The 20,062-nt window shown below is 42.6% G+C and overlaps 2 protein-coding genes across 4 annotated transcripts in view; both read right to left on the reverse strand.

The window, feature by feature from the left end:
- Positions 1 to 10,579, reverse strand: part of LOC132209781 (interleukin-1 receptor accessory protein-like 1) — a 79,043-nt gene extending 68,464 nt beyond the window's left edge. For all 3 annotated transcript variants that reach the window (XM_059646870.1, XM_059646868.1, XM_059646867.1), the window contains exon 1: positions 10,493 to 10,579. The gene's annotated coding sequence lies outside the window, so the exon portion shown is untranslated. The remainder of the gene's footprint in view (positions 1 to 10,492) is intronic.
- A 41-nt stretch (positions 10,580 to 10,620) lies between these two features.
- LOC125453133 (E3 ubiquitin ligase RNF121) overlaps positions 10,621 to 20,062 on the reverse strand; it is a 65,755-nt gene continuing 56,313 nt past the window's right edge. Inside the window, exon 9 of the mRNA XM_048532291.2 lies at positions 10,621 to 12,931. Within this exon, the coding sequence (XP_048388248.1) occupies positions 12,811 to 12,931 (121 nt within the window). The 3' untranslated portion in view covers positions 10,621 to 12,810. The remainder of the gene's footprint in view (positions 12,932 to 20,062) is intronic.

Consider the following 20,062-nt stretch of genomic DNA (forward strand, 5'->3'; position numbering starts at 1 on the left):
TGAAGGGACTATTTCTATGTGATAAAGCTCTATGACACTAAATAGGAGTAATTATATAGGGATGAGGGCAATTGGCAAGGTACGGTGATAATGTAATGTAGTGGTAATAACCTTCTAAGCTAGGAGACCTGGATTCAAATTCCACTTATTCCAGAAGTGTGTAGTGACACCTCTGAACAGGTTGATTTGAACAATATCTATTGGGATGAGGGCAGGATTGGCTGGAGTGAACTGGGAAAGGAGTTTAGCAGAAAAGATGGTTGAGGAATAATAGCAGATGGTGAAGATAATAGTTAATGACTCAGCAAAAGTGAGGAAGAGGAATTCTAGGAAGAGATAAATGGATTATGGTTAACAAAGTAAGTGAAAGATAACATCAAATTGTAGAAAAGTCATTCCACATTGCAAAATTTAGTGATAATCCAGAGTTTTGGTAAAGGTTTAAAAGCCTACAAAATATGACCAAAAAAGGAATATAAAGTAGTATAAAAAAAATCTTCTTTAAGGATATAGAAAGAAACACAGGCCAGTTAAAGAGCATTCCAAAATTACTAAATAATCCAGGGACCAGAGTGAAGGGGGAAGAAGGAAGTAAATAAACCAATTCTCACTTGAAAAGAAGTAATAGAGACACTAGTTAAAACCAGCCCAACTCGTCCCCGCCTGCTTAACCTGTTCTTCCTCTCACCTATCCCCGCCTCCCACCTCAAGCCGCACCTCCATTTCCTACCTACTAACCTCATCCCGCCCCCTTGATCTGTCAGTCTTCCCTGGACTAACCTATCCCCTCCCTACCTATACTCTCCTCTCCACCTATCTTCTCCTCTATCCATCTTTGGTCTGCCTCCCCATCTCCCTATTTATTTCAGAATCCTCTCCCCCTCCCCCTCTCTGATGAAGGGTCTGGGCTCGAAATGTCAGCTTTTATGCTCCTGAGATGCTGCTTGGCCTGCTGTGCTCATCGAGCTCCACACTTTGTTATCTCGGATTCTCCAGCATCTGCAGTTCCTATTATCTCTGTCCCATGGATCTGATAGGATGTATCCTAGGATATTAAAGGAAGTAGCTGCTGAGACAGTGGATGGACTGGTAGTAATCTTCAAGGAATCCTTAGATTCTGGAAAAGTCCCAGAGGGTTGGAAATCCATTATTCAAAAGAGACAAAGACAAAAAGGAATTTTTTTAGTTAGCTTAACGGCCGTCCATAGGAAAATGTTAGAACCTATCATAAAGGATGCAATAAGGGAGCATTTGGAAATACTTAAAATGATCAAGCAGAGACAGCGTGATTTCATGAAGGGGGCGTTATGCCTGACAGATGTATTATAATTCTTTGAGGAGGTAATAAACAGGATAGGTGAAGGGGAAATAATCAGTATTTGTGTTTTCATAAGGCATTTGATAATAGGCGTCAGTGTTAGAATATGAGCATGTGTAGAGAATTGGCTAATAAACAGAAGACAGAGAGTTGGGATAAGGGGGGCATTTTCAGGACGACAACTTCTATCCAGTGGAGTGCCCCAGGGATCAGTGCTGGGCTGAAATTATTTACAATATTCATTAATGATCTTGGATAATGGAAATGAATGTACCATCACCAAGTTTGTAAATAACAGAAAAATAGAAGGGGAAGCAACTGGTGAGGCTGTCAAAAGGAGTCGGCAGTGGGATACAAACTAGTGAAATGAGTTGACATAAACTTCATGATGGAATTTCATGTGAAAATTCGTGAGGTTATGAATTTTGACAGGATGCAATAGCAGAGCAAGATTATAGCTTAGCTGTTAACCTAGAGACCCAGATAACGTGCTGGGGACCTGGGTTTGAATCCCATGACAGCAGATGGTGGAATTTGAATTCAATAAATATCTGGAATAAGAATCTAATGATGACCACGAATCCATTGTCAATTATTGAAAAAACCTATCTGGTTCACTAATGCCCTTTAGGGAAGGAAACTGCCATACTTACCTGCTCTGGCCTATATGTATCTCCAGACCCACAGCAATATGGGTGACTCTTAACGGCCCTCTGGGCAATTAGGGATGGGCAACAAATGCTGTCTGGCCAGTGAAGCCCTCATCCTGGGACAGTGATGATTGTGTCTGGGAAATAGACATACTAACAGAATCAAACCCCACAACGTCAGGCTGTTGTTTGACTGGTCTGTAAGGCAGCTCCCCATTTTGGCACTAGCCCCCAGTAAGAAGGATTTAAAGAGGATTTTGCAGGATTGAAAAGGCTGCTTTTACCATTGTCAATTCCGGTGCCTAGGTTGATGCCAGGTGGTCTGCCTTTCTTAGCTGAGACTTCACAAGTGATTGATTCAACTGAACAACTTGCCAGGGTTATTTCAGAGGACAGTTGAAAGTCAACCACATTGCTATAGCTCTGGAGTCAATGTAGACCAGACAAGGCGAAGACGGCTGATTTCCTTCCCTGAAAGACTTTTGTGAACTTGACGGGTTTTTATAGCAATTGACAATGGTTTCATGGTCATCACAAGATGACCCACGTCAACGCTCTGCCAGTTGTTAACTTGAAGACCCCATACCCACTATGGACAGAACCAATGTCATATACAAGATTCCAAGCAAGGACTGCGACAAACTACATTGGACAAACAGGAAGAAAATTGGCCACAAGAGTACATGACCGCCAACTAGCAACAAAAAGACATGACCAATACTCACTCACCTCTGTTCACATGGATAAGGAGAACCACTAGTTCAATTGGGCCTACAGAAGGATCCTAGGACAGGCCAAACAGTGAAAGCACAGGAATTCCTAGAGGCCTGGTTCTCCACCAAGAAGGCCATCAACAAACACATAGAACTAGACCCTACATACACACCACTGTGAAGGAAAGCCGGAAATAATGTAATTAAATCCAATGGACCCCAGAATTTAAATACCAGGCAGGAAAACACAACAACGCTTCAGAGGTAGCAAGGCGTAGAGCTGGATGAACACAGCAGGTCAAGAAGCATCAGAGGAGCAGGAAAGCTGACATCTTGGGCCTGGACCCTTCATCAGAAGGTTTGCTTTTATTATGGGAGATAATGGGAACTGCAGATGCTGGAGAATTCCAAGATAATAAAATGTGAGGCTGGATGAACACAGCAGGCCAAGCAGCATCTCCTGAGATGCTGCTCATTGCTTTTATTATGGTCCTGTTTATGTGCTTGATGTACTTCATGATGGTGTAGTTCCTCTATTCCACACAGACTGTCATCTTCCAGGTAATCCACGACCTCCATATTGTTCCTACCAAAACAATTACCCCAAATTTGCCTGTGTTAAACTTCATTTGCCATTGTTTAGCCATTTGACAAGTTCACTCCTTAATTTTCCTAAGTAGGCAGGACAGACCCAGCAGAGGTGGTAGCACAGTGGGGTACAGTCAGGAGAGAGTTGCACTGGGAGTCCTCAACATTGATACCATGAAGTTTCATGGCTTCAGGTTAACCATGGGCAAGGAAACCTTCAGCTAATTACCCAGTACTGCCTGTCTCCACCCCTACTGATGAACTAGAACTCCTCCATGTTGAACTCCACTTGGAGAAAGCACTGAGGGTAGTATGCTGATGTCAATGGCTGTCGCTCTCACCTCACTTCAGGAATTCAGCTGTTTTTGTCCATGCTTGAACAAAGGCTGTAATGAACTGAGGAACTGAGTGGCTCTGGTGGAACCTAAACTGGGCATCACTGTGCAGGTTCCGATGGAACAGGTGCCACTGTACAGCACTGTCAACAATGTACATCATTTTGCTGATGTTTGAAAATATACTGCCAGGTTGAAGGCTTGTTTTTTTGGTTGACAAAGACATGCGTGGGCAATTTTCACATTATTGGGTGGTTGCCAGTGTTGTAGCTGTATTGAGACATGTTGGTTAGAAGCATGGCTAATTCTGGACTACAAATCATAGAAATGTAGAAAATGGAACAGCGGGCCATTTGGCCCTTGGAGCCTGCTCTGTTTTTTGATATGATCATGTCTGATCATCCACCTCAGTCCCTTTACTGCTTTCTCCCCATAATCTTTGATCCCTTTAGCCTTAAGAACTATATCCAACTTCTTTGTGAAAACATTCAATGTTCTGGCCTCAACAGTTTTCAGTACCAGAGAATTCCTTAGGCTCACCACTCTCTGGGTGAGGAAATTTTTCATCTCATTCTGAAATGTCCTACCTATATCCTTGGACTTTGACCCCTGGTTCTGGACTGCTCGCTCATCAGGAATACCCTTCTGCATTTTCCTTGTCTAATCCTATGAGATTTCATTCCCCCATCCCCCCATTCATCTAAATTCCAGTGATTATAGGCTTAAGCGATATCATCTTTCTTCATTTATCAGTCCTACCATCCCAGGAATCAATTTGGTAAATCTTTGCTGCGATCCCTCTGTGGCCAGAACATCCTTCCTCAAAAGGAGACCAAAACTGCAAACATAATCCAGGTGTGGCCTCACCGAGGACCTGTACAATTACAGTCAGACATCCCTACTCCTGTACTTGAATCCTCTCACTATCAAGGCCAAAATGCCACAATGCCACTTTGCTTACTTCACCTGCATGCTTGTGTTCAGTGACTAGTGTACAAGGTCACCCAGGTCTCGTTGCACCATTTGTTAGTAATCTGCGTTCCTGTTTGTTGCTATCAAACCATCCATTTGCCCATTTACTCAACTTGTCAAAATCACTGAAACAACTCTACATATTCCTATGGCTTACCCTCCCACCAGGTTTGTCATCCTGTAAATCTGGAGGTATTACATTTATTTCCTTCATCTAAATCATTAATAGCTGGGATCCTAATACTGATTCCTATGGCACCCCACTAATCACTGGCTGCTACTTGGAAAATGATCCATTGATGTTTCCCGTGTGCCAATCAGGTTTCTATCCATCTCCACATACTAGGCCCAATCCCATACACTTCAATTTTACACATTCTCCATGTCAGATCTTCTGAAAGTCAAAAGTAAACTACATCCACTGGCTCCCCCTTATCAACTCTACTCATGACATCCTCAAAAAAATTCCACATTTGTTCAGTGTGATTTCCCTTGCATAAACCCATGCTGACTCTGTCCAATCCTATCAACGTGTTCCAAGTGCTCTGCTATTAAATCTTTATAGTGGCATCTGGCATTTTCCCCCACCACTGATGTCAGACTAATCGGTCTATAATTAATTGTTTTCTCTCTACCTTAGGTAGAGCAATTACATTATCTAACTCTCCAATCTGTAGGAACTGTTCCACAGTCTAAAGATCCTGGTGAGATGACCACCAAAGCATCCATAATTTCCAGGGCTACTTCCTTGAGTACTCTGGGATGTAGATCATCAAGCCTAGGGATTTCCCTATTAATACTGACTTTGTTCACTAACTCCCTTGCAGTAGATTATGTGTTCTCCAACATTCTGGGATTTTATGTGACCTATTTTGTGAAGACAGAACCAAAATGTGTATTTAGTTGGTGTCCTCCTTTGTTCCCTATAATTTGTTTCTGGATCTACATCTCTCTTTCCTCACATATCCATAGAAACTTTTACATTTAGTTTTGTATGTTCCCTTTAAGCTTACTCTAGTATTCTATTGTCCCCCTTCCTTAAACAACCCCTTAAGTTATTCTTTCATGAAATCAAAACTGCTCCTGATCCTTAATTTTTTGGCCAATCTCTATGCCTCTTCTTTGGATTGAATGCTATCACTAATTTCCCTTCTTAGTCACGATCAGGCCACCTTTCTTTTGTGCCAGCCAAGAATGAATTAATGTGCAAGAGTAAAGTGCATGGGACTGGGGAAAGTACAATGAGATGCAGAGGAAACTGGTTGGCAGAGAGTAGGAATTAATGGGTCCTTTTCAAATTGGCAAGCTGTAACTAGTGGAGTGCCACAGGGATCAGTGCTGGGACCCAACTATTCACAATGCATATTAATGATTTGGATAAGGGAACAAAATGGAACATCTCCAAGTTTCCAGATGATACCAAGTTGGGTGGGAGGGTGAACTGTGACAAGGATGCAGAGATCCTTGAGCATGATCTGGAGTGAGCAAATCAATGGTTATTGCAGTATAATTTGGATAAATGTGAAGTGATTCACTTCAGAAGCAAAAACAAGAAAGCAGATTACTACCTGAATGGCTGTAAATTGGGAGAGGGGAGTGTGCAACGGGACCTAGGTGTCCTTGTGCACCAGTTGCTGAAGGCAAGCATGCAAGTGCAGCAGGCAGTAAAGGAGGAAAATGGCACATTGGCGTTCACTGCAAGAGGTTTCGAGTACAGGTGCAGGGATGTGCTGTTGCAGTTATACAGGGCCTTGATGAGACCACACCTGGAATATTGTATGCAGTTTTGGTCTCCTTTTCTGAGAAAGGATGTGCTTGTTCTCAAGGGAGTGCAGTAAAGGTTTACCAGGCTCATTCTGGGATAGAGAAACTGACATGAGGAGAGATTGAGTAGATTGGGATTGCTTTCTCTAGAGTTCAGATAATTATGGGGGGAATCTCAGACTTACAAAATTCTAACAAGACTGAACAGGGTAGATGCAGGGAGGATGCTCCTAATGGTGGGTGTATCCAGGACCAGGGGTCAAAGTATGAGGAATTCAGGGGAGACCATTTAGGATGGAGATGAGGAGACATTTCTTCACCCCAAGAGTGGTGAGCCTGTGGCATTCATTACAACAGGAAGTTGTTGATACCAAAACATTGAAGAGGCAACTAGATATAGCACTTGTGGTGAACATGATCAAAGTTTATGGAGAAAAAGTAGGATTACACTATTGAGTTGGGCTCAAAGGGCCGAATGGCCTCCTCCTGCTCCTATCTTCTATGTTTCAATGAGCAACTTAGCAGATTATGCAATATTTGTGGAGAGAAATCATTTAGTGTTTTAGGTTGATTGACTCTTCCTCAGAACTGTGCAGGAACAAGATCCCAAGGTGACCTTCAATCGAGGAGGCCCAACCACACCAACCACAATACTCCTTGGAATGCTCAAGGCCATGATTGGCTCCCAGGATCTCCACAGGAGAACACACTTACCTCTCAGAGCAACAGACATCCCTCATTGACATCCAGGATCTACTAGGAGCAGCTGCCTACCTAGGAAATGTGGGAGACGCACTGGACTTCAGGCGAGATTGAAACTTTGGGGTTTCAAGTCTCTCCCCCACCCCTCCCCAGCATACTCCTGGCAAATGCCCAAGACATGGTAAACAAGATGGATGAACTTAAATATAGAGTCATTTTCTAAAGGGAATTGAGAGATTGCTGAGTGCTCAGTTTTACAGAAACATGGCTCACTCCTGCTCCACCTGACCATGCCTTACAACCAGAGGGTTTCTCAGTTCACCGAACGGACTGCGTCCTGTGTGGATCAGCTGGCAGGAGTATTTGTAGACATCTTCAACCTCTTTTTGCTATGACCTGAAGTCTCTACTTGCTTCAAGAAGACTACCACCAACCTGGTGCCAAAGAAAAATCATGCAGTGTGTCTCAATGACTACCGCCTGGTGGCTCTGACCTCTATAATTATGAAGGGCTTTGAGGTTAGTTATGGCTCATGTCAACTGCAGCCTACCAAAGTGTCTTGATTCTTTGCAAATCTCCTACCAGAGCAACAGGTTCACTGCAGACATAATCTTCCTGGCCCTACACTCATCTATGGAACATCTGGATAATAAGCATACCGATGTCAAACTTCTACTCATTACAGCTGCACCTTCAACACCATAATTCCAAACAAACTCATCTCTAAATTCTGAGACCTAGGTATTGGCTCACCCTCTGTAACTGGATCCTCAACTTTCTGATCCATAGCCCACATTCAGTAAGAATAGGTGACACCTCCTCTTTCCCATAATGCTCAGCACCAATGTCCTGCAAAGCTATGGACTCAGCCCCCTATTATATTCCTTATGCACTCAACAACTGTGTGGCCAAGTGTTGCCCCAATTCCACATCACTGTCATAGGCCTGATCGCAAACAATGAGACAGAATACAGTAAAGTGATTCAGTGCTTAGCGGCATGGTGTAAAGTCAACAATGTCTCTATCAACATCGACAAAACAAGGAGCTGGTCATTGATTTTGAGGAAGCAGATTGGAGGGCATGCTCCTATCTGCAGTGATACAGAGGTGGACATGGCCGAGAGCATCAAGATCCTGGAATTGATAATCAACAACAAATCTGCCCTGGTCCATCTACAGTGATGCAAGGGTCAAGAAAGCACAACATCTCTACTTCCTCAGGAGGCAAAGCAATGGAACATGTCTCCAAAGACTTTTCTCAATTTTTATAGATGCACCAAAGAAAGCATCCTAGCTGCTTGCATCACAGCATGGTATGGCAACTGCTCTTCCAATATTGCAAGAAACTACAGAGATTCATGAACCCAGAACAGCCCAACACGCAAACCGGCCTTCCATCACTATACTTCACGCTGCCTCAGGAAAGGAACCAACATAATCAAAGACCCCTCCCACTCTGGTTATACAGAAGATGTAGAAGTTTAATACAAGTACAGATTCAAGAACAGATTCTTCCCTGCTGTTATGACTTCTAAATGGACCTCTCAAATGTTAATTCTGATCTTTCTCTTTGTATACTGTATTCTGCACTCTGTTCTGCTACCCTAGTGCAACTTGTATGGTATGATCTACCTGTACAGGATGCAAAACCTCACTTTTCACTGTATTTTTATACATGTGAAAAAATAAACCAACTTCTATCAAACTCAAATCTCCAGGAATGTTATCAAGGCATGCAGCCACTGCAGTATTCAGTGCCTCCAACCATTTCTTGGTATCACATGGAGTGAATCAAATTATTTGAAAACTGGCAAATGTGATGTTGAGATCCTCTGGAAGAAGTCGAGACTGATCTTCTATTTAGCACATTGCTGAAGGCTGTTGTGAATGTTTCAGTTTTTCTACTGGTGTGCTAGGCTCCTCCAAAAGTGAGGATGTGGATATTTGTGGAGACTGTTTCTTGTTAGTTGTTTAATTAGTACTATTATTCATGATTAGGTGTGGCAGAATTGAGATTCAACACTGCAGAGCAAGAGTAACTGCTTTTAACATCAAGTTAGCATGAGATAGTGTATGACATCAAAGAATCTTAGCAAAACCAGAATCAATGGGAATTGGGGACATCTCTCCATTTGTTGGATTCACACTGAGTACAAGGAAAATGGCCACAGTTATCGGAGGTCAGTCATTTCAGCTCCAGGACATCTCTGCAGGAGTTCCTCAGGGCAATGCTCTAGGCCCAACCATCTTCAGTTGCTTCATCAAAGACCTTCTCTCCATAAGGTCAGAAGTGGAAATGTTTGCCGATGAACGTACAGCTCAGCATTATTTGAAATTCCGCAGTATTGAAGCAGTCCATGTTGGAATACAGCAAGGCCTGGACAATATCCCGGCTTGGGCAAATAACAAGCATGTCACATAAGTGGCAGTCAATGACCATCTTCAACAAGACAGAATCTAACCTTCGCCCCTAATTTTCAATAGGATTACCTACACCGAATTCCCCAATACTGACATCCTAAAGGTTACCATTGATTAGAAGCTAAACTTGACTATCCATATAAATATTATTGTGGTTACAAGACATGTCAAAGATTGGGTATCCTGCAATGAGTAACTCACCACCTGACTTTCCAAACCCTGTCCACCATCTAGAAGACACAACTCAGTAATGTGATAGAATGCTCTCCACTTGCCCAGATGAGTACAATTCCAACAACTCAAGAAGCTCAACACTATCCAGAACAAATCAGTCCACTCGATCGGTACTCCACCACCAAATTTAACATTCACTCCCTGCACTATGAAGCAGTGTTAGCAGAATGTACCATCTACAAAATCACTGCAGAAATTCACCAAGGCTCCCGAGACAACTTCCAAACGCACACCGTCCTACCTACGACAAAAACAGAGTACACATCGGAACACCACCACCTGCAAATGGGCCTCTAAGGCACTCACCATCCTGATTTTAAAATATACCACTATTCCATCAGTTACAATGAGTTAAAATCCTGAAACCACTCCCCCCCCCCCCCCCACATACACAGTGGGTGTACCAACATCAAACGGGCTGCATTAGTTCAAGTATGCAGCTCACCAGCATCTTCCCCAGGACAATTAGGGATAGGCAGTAAATGCAGGCCTAGTTAGTGACACCCCTGTCTCATGAACAAATAAAAGTATTACTTGGTTTTAACTGCAGATTTAGAAAATATGTTTTCGATTCCAAAGTCTAAACTAATGTATATAGTGAGCTGCAATGGTCCTAGCATTGATCCTCATGGAAGACTGCTTCCCACCTCCCGCTACTCTGAATACCTTCTCTTTATCCCACTCGGTTTTGTGTCTTGAAGCTGGTGAACAATCTGTTCTGACACCTGTCCTCTGACTCCACACACTTTGCTTTCTAGTTCCTCTGTTCATGGTGCAATGACAGAATATCCCTACCTGAAATACGAACTCCTCTTCTCTCTTCCAGATGTCAACCGACCCACTGTGCATTTCCCGATTTCTTCAATTCATGAGATCTTACAGTTTCTATTTAGATGCATCGAATCGAAAGCCCAGTCAGAACGTAACCTGTAACCCGTTTATTGAAATGAATTGCACCTCTTTTTTTACAGATCCAAGACACCAAAGAAATGGCAGCCTGTTTTATCAGTGACAATACTGACCAAACCAGCTTACTGAGGTGGCAGGGTCTAAGGGAGAAGGGGAAGAAGAGCAAACAATACAGCCAATGTTGACTGAAATAATATTTTTTCACCTTGTTGGTGGTCCCAACTGAACACTGGCCAATAAATGACCAGAAGAAATACCAAATATCGTTCTAATACCAGTCAGTGGACAGGGTCGGAAAGCAATCTCAGTAACTGCTGCCAATTAGTGAACACAGCTGTTTCTTGCCAAACCAAAGAGTTAGAGAATTGTTCACTATCAATGACTTTTCTCCAACTCTTTTCCTCCTCCAGTTCTGCCCTTCCTCCGTGCACCTCCCTGCCTTTCTTGTAAGGTCAGGTGTAGATTCCCCAGGTAAGTACAGAGCTCAGGTACTCAGTCTGGTGACTGTACTTCATGTGAATGCCATCTAAGATCCTCTCCCCCAGAAACACAGAAGGCTGGGGTGCAAGGGGCTGGTAACTGCACAATGAGGAGGAGCTGATACTTCACTGCCTTCTTTTTTGACAGACAAGGGGCCCCAACAACCTTTATTGCAACCCAAGGTCATTCAATTTAGGGGAGACCGGCCATAGCTTAGCCGTTTGGGTTGACCCTACACTGTAGAGTGCTTTCCATGGAGGAACCACTTCATTTCTCACAACAAGGAACGAAACAGTATTATTTTCACATACCCTGGCAGGGTGGTCAACCAACAACTTTAGAAAGGACTAGAGGGTAGATGAGCTGACATAAACTCATCCATTTCTCTGTATCTCCCCAGAGGATTACAAAATGTGGTCAAATATATCTGCTGGCCATTTCCATATTGGTGCAGTGATCCTGGGCTAGGGGAAAGGGTGAACTTGCAATCCAGTGCATTGCTGACTAACCCCCATACAATCCAATATAAAAGATCAGAGTGTAAAAATAGGGTATTTTTTAAATATATTTCTAGTATAAAAAGGATGGATTTTAATGTATTCCCCCTGAAATCTTTGACCCTGCTGTTGTCAACACATACCCACTTCAGTTTTTAGTTCCATCCTAAAGGCTCTTTCTTACTCCCCCTCCCCCCTAACTTTAAGGCAATATTTTAGTACAGCAGAAAACAACATCAGCTGAATGGTGCTCACTCTTCAGTAAATTTCCTCAGCTCTGGGAATTATTTTACTTCATTCCCCAATGAATCTTCTCAGGAAAACTGGGAATAATGTTCAATCTGACTCCAATATAAATCTAAACGTAATTCCTGTGATGCTTGCCGTCCACCCACCTCTGACATTCCAGACTCCGTTCCTGTGATGGCTGCCCCCATGTTACAGAACCAATTCCTGTAATTGCTGCTCCAATATTATAGCCTCAGTTTCTGTAATAACTGTCTCAGCATTATAGTCCACTCATCCATAAGTCTACCCCTTGAACTCCACCCTCTAAAAGGGTGAAAGTTTGTTTATGAAGATTAAGTTGCACTCACAGGAGCAGGCCTGGCTTGCGCTAACTCGCTTGTCCGACCCTGGTTCTGCACGCAGCAAGTAACCACTGAAACCACTTAGAGAGGAATGCAGAATTTCAGGACCACTGGCCAGGCTGGGTATTGGGAGGCAAGAAACAAAACACCTGTCAAACTCACAATTCAAGATCTTTGCAGTCACCACATTAGGAACTAAAGGCAGCCATTCAGCCCCTTCAAAACAGGTTAGGTGGGAAAATAAGCAGACCATTCAGCTCCTTGAGCCTTTCATGGAGGAACAGGAGTTGTTGATTCCAGCCAGATGTGGGGCTGTGGGTTGGAAAACAGGTACGAGAATTGCTCTAATATGAATCTTCATTCTCTTTCAGAGGGAAACAGGGAAAAATTATTCTGTGAAAACTCACTAATCCATGAGCCAATAGCCCCACGTCCCACTGGGTTTGGGGTGGGGATGTCCTTCATTCTCTCCTTCTCCTACTTTTGTGGATGCAGCCTTCCAACTGAAACTAATGAAACATTCCGAATACTGGATTCCACAAAACTGGAGTCAGAGGGGTGGAGTGAGAGCGGGGAGGGGGAACGATGGCCGCACAGGAGGGGTGGGAGGAGAGGGGAAAAAAAAGAATGGGAGAGCTTATTCCAGTCCCAGACTGTAGTTGATGCCTTGAACCAGTCCGATGATCACAGGTTGCCAAGCAACTAAGTAACGCAGCCAATCCAGCAGCTGGCCGTACATGACATGTGGTCGCTCCCAGCTGGGAAAGGATTACGTTAAAGAAATTGCAGGTTTGAAAGAACTGAGAAAGAGGAACACACAAATCAACTTCCTGAATCCTGACAACACAGTGATGTTTACAGTGCTGCGTTCAGTGTGCTGTGCAAATCAATGCCTTGTGACATCAAGCCTATTTGACATGATCCACATTCAGACACAAATGTCTCATGCAAGTACCCTGTCACCCGTCAGAGCAGCTGTTCATGTTTACAGTTTGTGGGGAAAATGTACACCAAGTGAGGCAAGGAGCCTCATTTTAAAAATAAAACATGAAACTTGTGAAGTTATGCCATCTAAAGTGCTTTGCTTGGTCATAGTCTGAAACAAATGAACATTAACAGCTCATTAGGCTCAAAATATAACTCTGTTTCTCTCTCCATCGATACCACCAGGCCTAAAATGCACAATCTTTTTGAGGAATTTAACTCCCGAGTCTTGGTATCATTCTGATTATGCTGCACTCTCTCAAAGGCCAATATCACCTTCCTAAAGCATAATTCCCAGAGCAGTATCTGGTGCCTCCAGATTGTTGAACCAGAGCTTTGTATCACTGAAACATGACATTTGCCATCTCTCCCCTGTATTCTACTACTCTGGATGTACACAAACAACTTCGACTTCACTATTTAATTTAAGGCCAAGTTTTAACTTTATGCAAACGCAGAACGGAAATTTTCTATGTCGAGAAGCATACATGATCCTGGATTTTAAAAATAGGGAAAGTTAGTGTAACAGTAAGTGAGGCTAACTTGTTCAAACAGCAGGCCAGCCTCAACCAGAGCACTGCACTCGATTCAAGGCACTAAACTTTAGGAAAGAGGTAAAAGAATTAAGAAAAGTGCAAAAACTATTAAGAAGAACAGTTCAGAGCTGAGGAATTTTAGTTACATAGATAGATTGGAGAAGTAAGAGCTGTTTTCCAGGGAGAAAAGAAGCTTGAGAGATGTGGCAGATGTGATTTCAAAACCATGAGGGGTCTGGACACATAGTAGAAACCATTCCCATTAGTGAAAGGGTCTACAACAAGAGGGAAACAGATTTAAGGTAAGTGGCAAAACAAAAAGCAATGGTGACATGATAGAAACCATTTGCACAATGAGAGGTTAGGGTCTGGAACATGCTGGAAGTGTGTTGGTTGTCAGTCAGGGCTCTCAAAAGAGAATTAGATCATTATTCAAAGAGAAAAAAATTGGGGAAAAAGCAGGGAGTGGGTCTCAGAGAACTGCTCTTGCAGATAATGGCTTAGGTGTGACAGGCTGAATGGCCTCCTTCAATGCCATAAGCACTCTATGATTTAATAAATCACTGTTTGGAACTGAATTGCAGCATCGCTCCCAGAAAGGATGTCAAGGCAATGGAGAGGAAGCAGAGAAGATTTACTAAAATGGTGCTAGTGTTGAAGAACTTTAGTTGCATGGAGAGACAACAGAAGATGTCATTGTTATTCCCAGAATGGAGGAGGTTGACGGGATGATGAGGGAGAATCCACTGGCAGTCGGTTCAATAACTAGAGCACATAGATTTAAGATAAATGAAACAGCCAGAGATATGTAAATAGCTCTAAGCTCCAAGAAGCACTAAATGAAAGGACAGAGGAAGTAGGTTAAATAATAACTTTCAAAAAAGAATTAGATAAATACTTGAAACACGACGAAAAAGCTTGCAAGGCTTTTGAGCAGGTAAAGGTGGACTGGAACTAACTAGATAAGAACTTTCAAAGAACTAGCACAGATATAATCAGTTTAATGCCATCCTCCTTCACGACACACTCTTTAAACAGGCAAGTGACTGCAGTTATGATGAGTTGGTGGCATGATGGAATTTTGTCCATATCCTAGAAACAACTGTTCATACTGATTGCGTGCAATTTAGTATCTAAAATAAATTATGCCAGTTATCCACCCATGTAACCCCACTGCGATGAATAAAAACTGCTGCACTGATTGAATGTCCTGTTTCCACGGAGCTGCTGACTGACATTTTCACAATAATCAGAATTTTGACAGTGTGAACACAAGCAAGTATGGGAATTGACATCCTCAGAATTCTCATTGTACTTTATTCTGATTAAACGCATTGGCCAAAAGCCACAGGTGACTCAAACCTTGTTGGGGCTTCCCGGAACATGGCTGCGGATTCCAGACAGGAAAATTATGCTCATGTTTTTCAGTCCTGATCTGAGAATTCTACCAGCCTATTATAGCCTAAATGAAACTGATTTGTGATAATGACACTTGTGTCAATTGTACAAAGATTCTCAGTGTGACTGATGCTGAGACAATAAGTAGTTGACATGAAAATCTTTGCAGTAGCTGAGACCTTATTAATTTCACTTGATCACCAACTGGTAGGCATTTCAGAAGGTATTCCAGTACAACAGCACTGGCCCTGGAAGTTAGGATTTTCCTACTCTGCCTCCAACTGTCAAAAGAAGGCATGACCAGGGTCTCTCTATCCCAGACAGCCATAGGATAAAAGACCATAAAAAAAGCAGAATTTGGCCATTCAGCCCACTGAGTCTGTTCTGCCATTGGATCATGGCTGATATGTTTCTCAACACTGTTCTCAGCTCTTCTTCCCATAACCCTTGAATCCCGTGCCAAAGAAGAACCTATCTATCTTTGTCTTAAATACACTCAATGACTTGGCTTCCACAGCCCTCTGCGGCAATGAGTTCCACAGATTCACCACCCTCTGGCTGAAGAAATTCCTTCTCATCTCAGTTCTGAAGGGTCATCCCTTCACTCTAACCTCTGCCTCCTGAGTCTATGTGGAATTTGGAGCTTATTTTGGAAGAAGTCTATCCAGGGAGACGCAGGGGACAGAGAGGTGTTTGCAAAGCGAGAACTCATTCCTGCATTGAACAGTGGCTTTCAAAAGAAATTACAAAAGTTACAGGGATATGGGATAAAGTCAGGGAGTGGGACTAACTGGATTGCCACATGTCAAAAGAGCCAGCTTGGATGCAAAGGGATGAACGACCTCTTATGTGCTGTCCTGTTTCATGATTCCATCAATTTGGGATCAGCGGAAGAATGAACCTTCTAACTTGAAAGTTAAAAGGGAAGCCCAGTCTCACTGTAGGGTTACTGAGGCATGGAGACAAGAAGGCAGTCAGAGAAGTGAAAAGAGAGTTGTTTTGCAAAGCTGGACATTTTATATAATAGATTCTGGCTTTTTATAGTGAATTTTAAGATTTTCTGGAGTTTTACAGCCTGGGATGCTGCTTAGTGCCTACAGATTCTTCACTTGCTGAAGTATTGCTTATGGCAAATTGCAGGAAATAACGGACAGATGTGGCAGACCACAGAGAAATAAGTGATTGTGGTCAGATACTTCTGATTAGTTGCTGAAAAACCTCACCTTATCAGGAGCCATACTATAATTGGTCTGTAACTGTACTCGTAACTCCAAGGACTGAGCAAATGTTCTGGACTCAGGTTCAAACTTCACCATGGCAGCTGGAGAATTTATTTTAATAAAAAAAATTAAATGAATCTGGAATGTAAAGCTAGTTTCAGTGATGGTGACTGTGAAACTATCATTGATTGCTGTAAAAACTCATCTGGAGCACTAATGTCCTGTAAGGAAGGAAATCTGCCATCCTTTTCTGAACTGACCTACATGTGACTCCAGATTCTCAGTGATGTGGTTGACTCTTAACTGTAGCCTGAAATATAAACTTCTCAATTACCAGTACAGTAGCTCAACATCATTTCAATGGCAATTAGCAATGGACAACAGATGTTGGCCTTACCTAAATTCCTCGGGAAGGCTTCTGCAGGCTGCCAAATAGCTTCTAAGTCATTTCAACACTCAAAGATATGACTCAGTAGCAAAACTAGGCCACTCAGCTCTTTGAAGTCACTCCTTCATTCAGTAAGATCACACCAATTCTGATCACTTCACATTCCTGCCTACCCCGTAACCTTTCACGCCCTTGCTTATCAAGGATCTATCAGTGTTGCTGAGCCCGATGAGAATCCAGGGCATCAAGGGCAGAAAGTTGAACAGTTGATTCTTCAGACTTTCAAACAAAGATGGAGCTGCTCCTGTTGTTAGGGAACCAAGTCTGGGTAAGCAGTCTCCCTTTGCTTCCACATTTTAACAGTAGTTATGGAAAACTTAATGATTTCTTCCTCATCAGGTCTGTGACCAACTGTTTCTGTAGCCCAGGAAGCCAAACTCACTGCTTTACGCATTGGGAAAACTTAATTACAGAAACTGACAAACATGAGGAAGTCATTCAACCTCAAACTTGTGAACACCAATCAGATGCTGACTGGTGTTCTGCTTCAACACACTTTCCCATTCTATCACAATTTTCCTTGATGCAATTAGTCACCAGAAGTCTAGTGATTTCTATCTTGAACCTATTCAATGATTGAGTTTCTACAGCCCTCCGAGATAGAGAATTCCAAAGATTCATCTTCATCTCAGCCTTAAATGGCCTACTCCTTTATTCTGAGACTTGTCTTCTCGTTCTAGACTCACCAACCGGGTGTAACAAACTACCTTCATCCACCCTGTCAGAATTCATTTTTTAAACTTTAGAGAGTATAGACTCAGTTTCTTCAATGTCTACTCATAAAGAATCACAGTGAACCTCTGCTTTACTGGCTCTTCATTAAGTATATCCTACTTTAGGTTAGGACATTAAAATAAGACAGTACTCCAAATGAGGTCTCACCAAGACTCCAGACAATACAGCAATTCATTTTTATTCATGTACCATATAATCTAGGCAATAGACAGTGGTGCAGTGAAAAGGTCCTTTCAAACCTCTCTCTCCACTCACCTGCTCACCATCCACCTCCAATTATTGCCACAAAATTGCTTTAGAGATTAGTGCTAACTTAGGAATAAACCTGCTTGGTTAGGAGCTGTGAATCATGGAAGAACTATCAGGTTAATGTAGAACAACCTGAAGCACAGTTGGGAAATTTGCTGAGATTGTGAAGGAAGGTTTTTGGTTAATAATCAAACGGATCTAGGTCTTCCCTGATGATACTTTTTAAGGTTGGAGAGGGATTTTTCATCAATGTTTCATGAATTAATTGCAAGCCAGTATTTGCAGAATTCTCCCAACAGGTGTGGCCAGGGAAATGGCCAGGCTGAATCCAGAAAGATTTGGATTTGTATGTATGGGTCTGATAATCTTTTGATCTAATGTCCAGACAAATTAGTAGCAACAGTAGGCCATTTGACACCCCAATATGACTGATCTGATCAGTCCACATTCCCACCTGTCCCCGATAACGTTTCACCAAGCTGCTGATCAAAAAATCTATCCTCCGCTTTAAAATATTCAAAGACTCTGCTTCCATTCCTTCTGAAGAAGAATTCTAAATTCTCTCCACACCCTGTAAAGATCCCATAGGATTTAATATGCTTCAATCAAGTTGACCTTTACTCTTCATGCTGCAGCTGTACAAAACTCTGGTGCGGCCGCACTTGGAGTATTGCGTACAGTTCTGGTCACCGCATTATAAGAAGGATGTGGAAGCTTTGGAAAGGGCGCAGAGGGGATTTACTAGGATGTTGCCTGGTATGGAGGGACGGTCTTACGAGGAAAGGCTGAGGGACTTGAGGCTGTTTTCATTAGAGAGAAGAAGGTTGAGAGGTGACTTAATTGAAACATATAAAATAAGCAGAGGGTTAGATAGGGTGGATAGGGAGAGCCTTTTTCCTAGGATGGTGACGGCAAGCACAAGGGGGCATAGCTTTAAATTGAGGGGTGAAAGATATAGGACAGATGTCAGAGGTGGTTTCTTTACTCAGAGAGTAGTAAGGGAATGGAACGCTTCTCCTGCAACGGTAGTAGATTCGCCAACTTTAAGTACATTTAAGTCTTCATTGGACAAGCATATGGACGTACATGGAATAGTGTAGGTTAGATGGGCTTCAGATCAGTATGACAGGTCAGCACAACATCGAGGGCCGAAGGGCCTGTACTGTGCTGTAATGTTCTATGTTCTAAACTACAGTGCATACAAACCTGGCATGTCCAGCCATTCCTCAAAGAGAATTTATCCATTCTAGCTTTTCGTAGTAAATCCTCTTTGACCTGCCTCTAATACATTTATATACTTGTTTAATTAAGGTGACCAATACTGTGCATCTGGTATCACCAGTACCCTGAATAACTGAAGCATAACCTCATTGTACATATATTTAATTACCATCGGGATAAATGATAACATTCTACTAGCTTTTCCAATTATTTGTTATATATGTATACTAACCTTTTGCGAATCAGGCACCAGGAAGTTCAGGTTCCCCTGCACAATTCCTCTAAGTGATAACATTCCATTTTAATTAATTTTTTCAGAAACACAAAATCATACAGCGCAGAAGAAATTTGAAACAACATTATTCTGATCCCACTGCCTCTGCTTCTGGGCTCCAAACATCTCTCCTTCTCAAATACTGTACATATCTAATTTCTCTTTGAATGTTACCTTTGATGCCAACTGCTCTTGCAGCAAGTCCACCAAGCTGAATATAGAAGATTCAGAATATGAGACAATCTGATTGCCCCTTGACATTCAATGGTGTGACCATCACTGAATTCCCCCTCTATCAACATCCTGAGGGTTACCACTGACCAGAAACTCAACTGGACTCACCTATAAACACAGTGGCTACAAGAGCAGATCAGAGGCTAGAAATTCTGCAGAGAGCAACTCACCTCGTTACTCCCCAAAGCGTGTCCCACCATCTACAAGGCACAAATCAGGAGTGTGACAGAATACTCCCCGCTTGCCTGGATGGGTGCAGCTCCAATTACACTCAAGAAGCTTGACACCATCTGCGACAAAGGAGTCCACTTGAATATCACCACATCCACAAGCATCTACTCCATCCACCACCAATGCTCAGTAGCACTGGGTACTACTATCTACAAAATACAGTACAGAAATTCACCAAAGATCCTTAGACAGTACTTTCCAAACCCATAATCACTTCCATCTAGGAGTGGGACAGCAGGTACATGGGAATACCACCACCTGCAAGCTTCCCTCCAAGCCATTCACCATCTTGGCTTGGAAATAGATCATCATTCTTTCACTGCCACTGGGTCAGAATCATGGCACTCTCTCCCTAACTG

The sequence above is a fragment of the Stegostoma tigrinum genome, chromosome 6, assembly GCF_030684315.1.
Source record: "Stegostoma tigrinum isolate sSteTig4 chromosome 6, sSteTig4.hap1, whole genome shotgun sequence".
NCBI classification, from domain to species: domain Eukaryota; kingdom Metazoa; phylum Chordata; class Chondrichthyes; order Orectolobiformes; family Stegostomatidae; genus Stegostoma; species Stegostoma tigrinum.